Source organism: Amblyomma maculatum, chromosome 1 (assembly GCF_055883805.1).
Source record: "Amblyomma maculatum isolate TAMU_Amacu chromosome 1, ASM5588380v1, whole genome shotgun sequence".
NCBI classification, from domain to species: domain Eukaryota; kingdom Metazoa; phylum Arthropoda; class Arachnida; order Ixodida; family Ixodidae; genus Amblyomma; species Amblyomma maculatum.
The window spans coordinates 268,145,491-268,154,576 of NC_139344.1; the positions used below are offsets into that span (position 1 = coordinate 268,145,491).

The 9,086-nt window shown below is 43.6% G+C and overlaps 1 protein-coding gene across 1 annotated transcript; it reads right to left on the minus strand.

Moving 5' to 3' along the window:
* Nucleotides 1-995: 995 nt before the first annotated feature.
* Nucleotides 996-6,266, minus strand: Vps24 (vacuolar protein sorting 24). Its single transcript, XM_084591217.1, has 6 exons — nucleotides 6,093-6,266; nucleotides 5,933-5,993; nucleotides 5,648-5,827; nucleotides 5,449-5,570; nucleotides 4,335-4,449; nucleotides 996-1,710 (listed from the first exon to the last, which is right to left on the minus strand). Exons 1-6 carry the CDS (start codon nucleotides 6,135-6,137, stop codon nucleotides 1,568-1,570), a joined length of 666 nt encoding a protein of 221 aa, XP_084447343.1. The 5' UTR covers nucleotides 6,138-6,266; the 3' UTR covers nucleotides 996-1,567.
* Between the last annotated feature and the right edge of the window lie 2,820 nt (nucleotides 6,267-9,086).

The window sequence follows — 9,086 nt, forward strand, 5'->3', positions numbered from 1 at the left end:
AGACTACTCCCCACTTCTCTTCACAGCTTGCTTAGAGAGAGTATTCAGAAACTTGGAGTAGATCAGGGTTGATGGAAAATACCTCGGTAATCTGATTTGCTGATGACGTTACCGTGCTAAGCAACTCTGGTGAACTAGCAAAGAAAACAAGCGACAGCGGTTTACAATAGGTAGCGAAGCACTGGAAGTGGTAGGTAAATATGACTACGTAGGACAGGTGGTGACTGCAGATCCGGACTATAGAAGGGAAATAACTAAGAGAATAAGATTGGGTGGAGTGTATTTGGCAAGTACTCCGATTGGTTTGGTTCCCAAAGCGTCTCAGGCTATGACACGGCAGTCGAGCACCCTAACCATTGCACCACCACAACGGGGAAATACTCTCAAGTTACGACTAGCAGCTTACCGCATCGCTCAAGAGGAAAGCGTATAACAGTTACATATTACTAGTACTCTCTTATGACATACTCGAAGTATGAAGTACTTATGAAGTACTCTGTCATAGAGGCTAAAGAAAAGGATAAACTGAAGTTGAGGACAATGCAGACAGCTATAGAACAGAATATGGCAGGTGTAACTTCGAGATTCTAGTCGAAATCAAGAAGAAATGGGCATCGGCAGGACATGCAGTATGAAGAACGGGCAACTGATGGTCGCTAATGTAACAAATAGGATTCGAAGGGAAGGAAGGTGTAGCAGGAGCGGCAGAAAGTTGATGGGTTGATGAGGTTAAGTTTGCAAGGGTCATGTGGATGCAGCTAGCATGTGACTGGATTAGTATGATGCCACCATCTGCTAAAACCTGACTTTCCTGATCAATTAAAAAAAAAAAAAAAGTATGGGAGGCCTTTGCCCTGCAATAGGTATAGCCCAGCTGAAGATGATGAAACTACTAGTAAATAGTGCAGATGCTATGCCATTGTAACAGTTTTTCTATCCTCTGTACGGCTCCTCTCACTGTGGCATGGCACATGTAGCTGGTCTCGACACTGAAGTTGTAGCATGAAGTGAAGGCATTTTATTTAGCAGTACATTAGTCTGCACAAATTGGGCAAAACGCTTGTGACTGCCCATAAATAGGTGTTTCACACTTGCTCACAGCTGCCACTTTGGCAATGTATCTAGTGCAACCCTCCGGTCTGGAGATCTTTCTGCACCAGTCCCCCATGGCCGCTTGTTCAAACAATTACACTGCAAATCTGGCCTGTGCAAACTTTTTCAACTGTACAAGCAGCAATTAACAAAGTGCAACAATACTAGTTCCTAACATGCATATTGCATTCACCCAGTTTCCAATGCACTTCATGAGACTGTTACTTGTGACAGCTACCAGCAGCTTCAAATCAAAATTCACACTTAATCTAATCGATGTAGGTGAAATGCAAAAAATGGTTGTGTACTCGACAAGCAGATGCAGGCTGCTGCCTGCTTCAGCCTGCATTGCTGCAGGGGAATACTAGATTGCACAGGTTTTAGTGCACTGTCGGCAAGCAAAAACAGCATTGCAACTACAGTGTGGCAACACTGATAACCATGCTTGGTTTTCAAGCCACAAGCTAGCAGCAGTTCAGCTGCGCAAGGCCTGCAATCGCTCCTGCATCTTTGTCACGTCATCCTCGTCTTCTGCTAGAGCAGATGATGGCCCAGCTTCTTGGACGTCCTCGGATGGCAATGATTCTGTGACAGCAGATGGGGCCTTGCCAAGTTGGCCTGGAAAAAAGAAGTGCACAGAGTCTGAAAAATGCAGCCCTCTCATCTAGACCAGCTTAGCAGCCTTCCACCAAAGCCATGGTCTCTGGCTTAGCTGAGAAAACTTGAAACAACAAAGCATTCCCCTTCCTCTTGAGCTGCCATCCATAAACACAAGCCACACACATGGGGTGCTCACAGCATTCCACAGACACTTAAACACACTGCACAAGCACCCAATGCATTTAGTGAAGGGTGGAAAAGATGCACGATGACTCTCATTTGGTTTGTCATGAAAAGGCCACCTGATGTGCTACATCAAAGCCAAGGAAGAAAAGCAAAAGTGATCATGTATCCCACTACAGCTGTTCCGACATGTAAATTATATTTGTTTATGTTTATGTTTGGTGCAGTGAATATACTTCATGTGCATTTGATAGTGGTCAGATAGCCTGCCATATCAGCTGCACCAGCTTGATCTTCAGAGAAGTCCATAGTTGGGGAATCCTGCACTGATTTTGTCGAAGGAAGAGGGCACCCCACAGAGCGCCTTCGGCTGGCTGTCATGTGCATTTGATAGTGATCACATCGCCTGCCATATCAGCTGCCCCACCTTGATCTTCAGAGACAACTCTATAGTTGGGGAATCCTGCACTGATTTTGTCGCAGGACGAGGGCATCCCACAAAGAGTCCTCGGCTGGCTGTCATGCGCTACTGTTTCAAAAAACCTTTCCACATTCAGTGTTAAGAATGAGAGACAAGTACAGGAAAGAAAAACATCCTGTTTGCCACAAGTGTTCAAGCCCCTAAGCTTTCTGATGCACTATGGTGGCAGCTAATTATTGGTGACATTTTTCATCGCAGCCCCCTCTCCTTCCCTCTTTTATGGTCTCAGTTCCCTGCTCCTCCTCCTCGTCCTAATGAGGAAAGCACTAGATGGTTCAGTCTTACAGAGGGGGGGCACATTGTCACACTACTCCACACTCTACACCCCTGAACTTCACCCATACTTTTTTTGAAGGGCTACCATTCTTGAAAAAGCAAGCAGCAATACAAGTATTGTTCACAGATCAGTGTCTATGCCACGCAGATTAGGTGGCATGAATACTAATCTATGAATGCAATATTAAAGGAGGCTTTATGTTTTGGTTGTAGAATTCCACATAATGTTCCATGTTCACTTTTTACTGAACAGTTTAAAAACTGCGCAGTTACTTGTACACTACAGGAATGATTGGAAACGCATAGGAGGCATGTCTGGCACATTTTTGAGCAGTGATGTCGGTATGAAATTCCCTCTATGTAGATGACCCGAAGCAACTTCTCTGCAAACACACAAACTGAAGGAAAATGAGAAGCAGTCTCCAGTAGCTCTGGCTGCATATCTGCAGCATGGCTGCGAAAACTTTTGCTGGCTTTAAGGGAGTAGGCACAATAAAGTATAAGCAATTATGTACTAAAAAAAAAAATAAGCTTTTTGGTACAGACGACAAATTTTAACTTAAAGCTAGGCAGGTAATTAACCTGCAACTTCATTATGTACTCTCTAGTGCTTTTACTGAATGGCTACTGTTCATACCATTCATACCTGGTGAGCATTTAAACATGCCCATATATATGGCCATTATTCTTATTTCAGAACACCTTTAATAAGTTTTAGGAGCAAGATTTTGTAGGATACTATACTAGCTACGTGAATAATGACGAGAATAATGAAAGAATGTCCTAGCTGCTTGAGCTGCAGGGTGTCCAGCAAACCACTGCTTTTAAATTCCCTGACTTTTCTAAGTTTTCTCTCATTATTTCAGTTTAAACTCCATGACCAGTGAAGAGGCTCAAAAGTGTAGCTGCTGATCATGAAAAAACAAAAGCTATTTATTAATCATATTCAGCAATTTACAATAGTGAAAAGGCAGTAACAAGAGTTAATGGCCGTTACAAGTTTACCAAAAATTAAAAGCGCACTGATGCCAGCCTCAAAACACGCGCGAGGTATCGCAAGGGCACGCAAGCCACCCAGCCCACCCCGCAAACAGCCCGGCCAACCCAATTAATACAGCTGCGCACATGCGCTTCCAGGAACCATAGCATCACAGCTCACCGATTACTTTGGCGCTGGGGCTGCCGGCGCGGTTATCCCTGCTTTTTGTCGCATACTAGTACTCTATGCAGTGCTTCCGCATATTTTACTGAGTACCCGCCTTTTGGGCATACTAGTTCTTCTATTGTGGCAGCTCAGCCATGCGGTGGAGTCAAAGTAATATATCGTGCATTGCTTTCGTGCGCGCTGGTGAGACAGCACAAAAAAAAAAAAAAAAAAAGAAATCTACATGAATAACATACTTGCTCTGCGCCAACTTAAAATGAAAATGCACTGCAGAATATATCGTGCCATTTTCCCTGACTGCGAAATTTTTGATGGTTTCCCTGACATTTCAGTGATTTTCCAGCTGCATAAAATTTCCCTGACAATTCCCAGTTTTCCCAAGTTGCTAGACACCGTAAGCTGCCATATTGCCAGTTCCCACTAACACCATTTCGCACTTGTGGTATTGGTATGAAACTTTCAAGCACGATGGCAGTCCATAACTCCAATCAACAGTCAGATGACCTGCTGTTCTGTACCACACAATGTAGTACCCACCAGCAGTCAGCTCCCACAAGACCTTGTCAACTTCTTCCTGAGCCTCTTCCTCCAAATCTTCTTGGTCGTCAAGGCCTTCCATGGTGTCATCAAGCATTTCTTCTATAATTCCTGCCTGTAAAACAAAGCACATTGGAAGCAGGGTATAAATTAGCAAAAATGCAGCTGTGAGCATGGTTGGCACACATCTGTCACAGCAATAATGAGTTTTCATTTCTTCTACCTAGGCTAATAAAGTAAGGCAATGATAAAAAGGAATGTGCTTGGAGATTTCCCAATAGCTTTAGCTTTGAGACTTTCTGCTGAATAATATTTAAAGATGTCTGTTTGGCATTTATTAATAAATATTGATTGATTTAAAAAGAAAAAAACACAAAATGATTGATATCAGAATAGATATACCCTCCGTTTCACACGGCACGCAAAATTATGAAATCGGTGCAAGGAATGTGCTTGCAAAAGTGTGTCGTTCTTATTCCACAAGAACTGAAAAAAACTTCATTTCATGATGTGGTATCATAATCTAAATATTTATTTTGCTAATGCATTCAATTACTGTCTGGTCTGATTTAGAAGAGCTCTGCATTTGTCCATGTGAAGGCAGAATACTTTATGGGCTCATATGAAACAGAGAAAGTCTGCTAGTATACAAATACAAACACTAGCGAGGCTGCTTCATAGGATGTAGGACTCGCCAAGTTGTCTGCAGTTATTTCTGTCATGCACCAGCTATGGCCCCACTGCCCCTGCAGATTTCTCAATCTTATCTAACTGATGCTATGCATCAAGGAAATTGTTATCAAATTGTTATCATGTGGAAATGGCCTTTCTGGTCGGCTATAATACATTTACGGGTGGAATGTATTACCTTCCTAATTTATTCATGTTTTTAATTGCACTGCAGTAACGTTTCTATTTTATATAACTGCCTTATTACAATGCCTGGCTCCCCTCTGCTGCCCTCATGTTTCCCTCATGCTACAGTGCTCTCACCTATCTGATGTTCGCTGCTATGCTCAATCTGGAGAACTCGAACGAAACCTCAGACGCCACGGCTGCCGCCGGCTACTAGGTCCTTGTCACAATGATGGACTTTCTGCACCGTACCACTTACGCGCATCATTTCCTTCGACAGATCACGCATTGTCTGTGCTACTTCGGGAACTTTGATCAACTGCTGCATGCTCTTCATAACTTCGGTACTCCTCTGCATTGAGCCAGCCAACCGAAGGGTAGCTGAAAACAAAATTCAGTTACAATGACAGCCTACCTGCGGAAATGCATTCACAAGGAGGACATCGACTCCGGCTTACCAAGCTGATGATTCATGCTCATCACGACGGAGTTTAACTGCGCCTTGGAGGCGTGAATCCTGCTAATAGCTTTACGAGCACGAAGTACTTCCTTAGCCAGGATAAGGCAAACTTCTTTGTCGTTCTTTTTTGCAGCTTCCTTCAGAGACTTCTTCACGCCCTCCTCTTGTCTCTGAATAGCTGTCAATACAACGTTCAAGTCAGAGAGGCAATGCTATTTCTCGATTAAGCGAACGATGACACGCAACGATGGTCATTGCAACACGCAGAGGACTTGAAGCATACCTCTGATTTGGCGATCCAGCTGATAACCTTCCTTTCTGAGTTTTGAAGTCCATTCCCGAACCTAAAAACGATAAACACAACAGCTGGAATGACCGCTCCCTCTTTACCGTTACTTGTACAGTAATGCAAATTGTCGAGCATAAATGGTCTTTATCAGTACCTGTTCTTTCGGCGATCGCTCTGGTGTTTTTCCAAAGAGTCCCATTAGTACTCCAAACACTAACTTCCGCACATTCACTTAAACATAGCCCGACTGATTCCAGCAACCTGCAGCAACACGGGCAAGAATCGGGCGCTCGGGCGGCCTTCCAGGGACGGCTTCGGATAGCTTCGACTTTGCGACTAATACCTAAAAAAAAAAAAAAAAAAAAAAAGCCTAACCGGAAGTTTTGCTATGGCGGAAGTGGCTGTTCTTTGTGAATTTGTAGGTATAAATGCGCCGTATTTAAAGGTTTAAAGCTTTGTTTGAAGCTATATATATATATATTGAAATGTGGATTTAATAGTTCGTTTGAACGTCTAGCGCTGCCAGTAATTCGGGCACAGCAGGGTCGAATTACAGTGAACTAGTTCACTGTAGTCGAATTGTCAGCCGCAGGGCACAGCTTCAAGCACGAGAGATGACTAGACCTTCTTTATTGGAATGCTCCGTCGCTTCTGCGCATGCGCCAGTTGAAAGAAGTGAGGAGAAATAGTTGCCGGATGTGACGTAGCCTTGTTTTGTTTTGTTTGTAAAATGGCTGCCGCTTCTCGTCGCCGTTTCAAGCGATAGGCCGATAGCTGGTCGCCAGTGTCGCCGGCTCCGTGATCGCTCGCAAGCCGGACATGGCTGTGGCGATGGTGGCGGACGGGTTTCTTGGCATTGTAGTTTGAATATCGTAGCCGTGTGGCCGTACGTGTTCCTTTCCACTTGTTATAATACTCCTTGAGCTTCGGCCTCGCGTACTGCTGTTCGTCAAGCAGCAAGCTGTGATATTCCCATGCGTTCTCTTAGTTACAGATAGCACCATCTCCGACCTGTGGACTCTGCGACGCTAGTTCTGCAATGCGTGTCAGCCCGCCCTTGTCGATGGAACATGCCTGCAGTATGTCGCAAGTACTTACTTGCATTTCCCGAAATTTACACGAGTCACTGCCTTTGGATCATGCGGAAGTAAGGTGTACAGCGCAAGTAGCGCAACACATGGGATGCGAAAAACTCGTATCCGATCGAGTACGTAGTTGAATGGAATCTCGCTGTCATTTTTATCGTTGTCCTCGACTTCGACACCACTATTTAGTAGCAGTGGTAAGGTTTAATCACCTCGAAATACCAGTATAAAAAGGGGCGTCGTTCCGGTTGGTGTTCCTTCAGGAAGAACGTTAGTCACTACTTGACTAACGTTCTTCCTGAAGGAACGACTGTTCATGTCAGTTCTAAATCCCGGATCCTAAGACGTGTGTATCGTGGAAGCTGGCCACCTGCCGATAATGCTCAATGTATACATATGGCTAGACCTTGTTTACAACATTTCTAAAATGTTTTGTTCGTTGTAAAGTTCTGCATGAAATATATGTGTATAACCTTTCTTGTATTTAAAACAGCATTTCGTGCACCAAAATCATCTACTACAGGTCATTGCTCCATAGATTCAAAATAACAATTCTCTCACCTTTTAGAACACTGCAGTGCCGTACATTTATGACCTGATTTATCTGCAGCTATGAAAATAACTGCTTTGAAAGGGCTCGTTTTGTTATATACCATTCGCGTAGTCCTGTGTAACTTTGATGTCACAGTTCCTTATTGCACATTTTCTTGACTCCTCCTTCAGTTTAAAGCATCTGAGCAGTTAGTGGCGATGTATGTACCGAACCATCGCGACCCGCCAAAGCTTATTAAGACGAATAAATGACTGAACCTCATTTTCAGTGAGTAGGATTGTTTTATTTTCTCTCAAATAGTCTGTCTGGTAAAAAAAAAAAAAAAAAAAAATGCACACCTCATTCTCCACTTACCAGAACTACGAACTAAGAAGAGAAAACATTCTCCTCAACATTTTTTAGTCACAGTGGCTGTTGGCTACATAAAGAGCTGCTGATTTCCTTTCCGTTGTCTGGCCAGTAACTTAATGACAGCTTCTGTTCTGGTAGTCTTGATGCCATTGGCACTATAAGGAGGTTCTCACACTGCTTCGCTGTTTCGTCACATTCCACATGACAGATACGGTAATGCTGGTAATTTTGCATCCGTTGCTGTAGTCAAGGGTGGCACTGATGAATACGCTCAGTGTTAAGATGGATGTCTCCATAGCTCAGTTGGACGATCCATGTCTGCACTTTGGACTTGGATGTAGGACAAACTGTTTCTCAGGATCGAATGCAGTCGGTACTCAGGCATACTGCCTTTGGCAGCATTGCATGTTGTGTATGAAATGGCATAGTGTGCAGAAGTCCAAAGCATTTTCTGTACAATGTAGCAAATGCTTCACATCTGAAGGACAGTCTGCTGACTTTTTTCAACTATATTTTCTTTGTGGCAGTCGAACACTCCGCGTCCAGATAAAAAAAGTATGCCTAGCTTTAGGGGTAAGAAACACGGCAGGACATTTTAAAATGTAAATTTTCGAAATAGGAATGTTGCTCTGAATATCTTTGAAACTTGACAGTAAAAGATGATGTAACTGCCCGCTGCCTAGATAGCGGGCAGTAACGAGCCCACCATTAAAATGAAGGTCAGTGATGCAGTGATGCCCAACACACAACCTAAGGGGTATGTACAGCCCCCTTGTTTTTCTAAGATATTTTTTTTTTTTTCACACTACTGAGAATTTTATTAATAGCGCTGGGAGACGAGCATGTATGCAAAGGGACACATTGTCTTCAGCTGGCTTATGGTGGAAGAAACTATGACTTCCTCATGAAAGAGAGTACGGCGAATACAATAACAATCCTAACTTCAAAGCGACAGAGCCACGGTGCAAGTATAACAATCATGCCACAAGATGGAAGTGACGCTATGTGATCCCCAGCGGAAGCCTTATGCCTTGCTGTTTCACGGCGGCATAAGGCAGTATGTTTGCAGTTGTAAGGATTTCGCAATGTCACGCATACAATATTGCATCATTGGATGCTCAATGCACCTGCGTGAAGTGCCCACCAGGGGTGAAATTCT

Coding starts and splice junctions, on each gene's coding strand:
- Vps24 (XM_084591217.1), bottom strand. CDS start 6,137: ATGGGACTCTTTGGAAAAACACCAGAGCGATCGCCGAAAGAACAG. Junction 5,828..5,932: donor GCTGGATCGCCAAATCAGAG/GTATGCTTCAAG, acceptor TTGTATTGACAG/CTATTCAGAGACAAGAGGAG. Junction 5,571..5,647: donor GAGCATGAATCATCAGCTTG/GTAAGCCGGAGT, acceptor TTTTGTTTTCAG/CTACCCTTCGGTTGGCTGGC.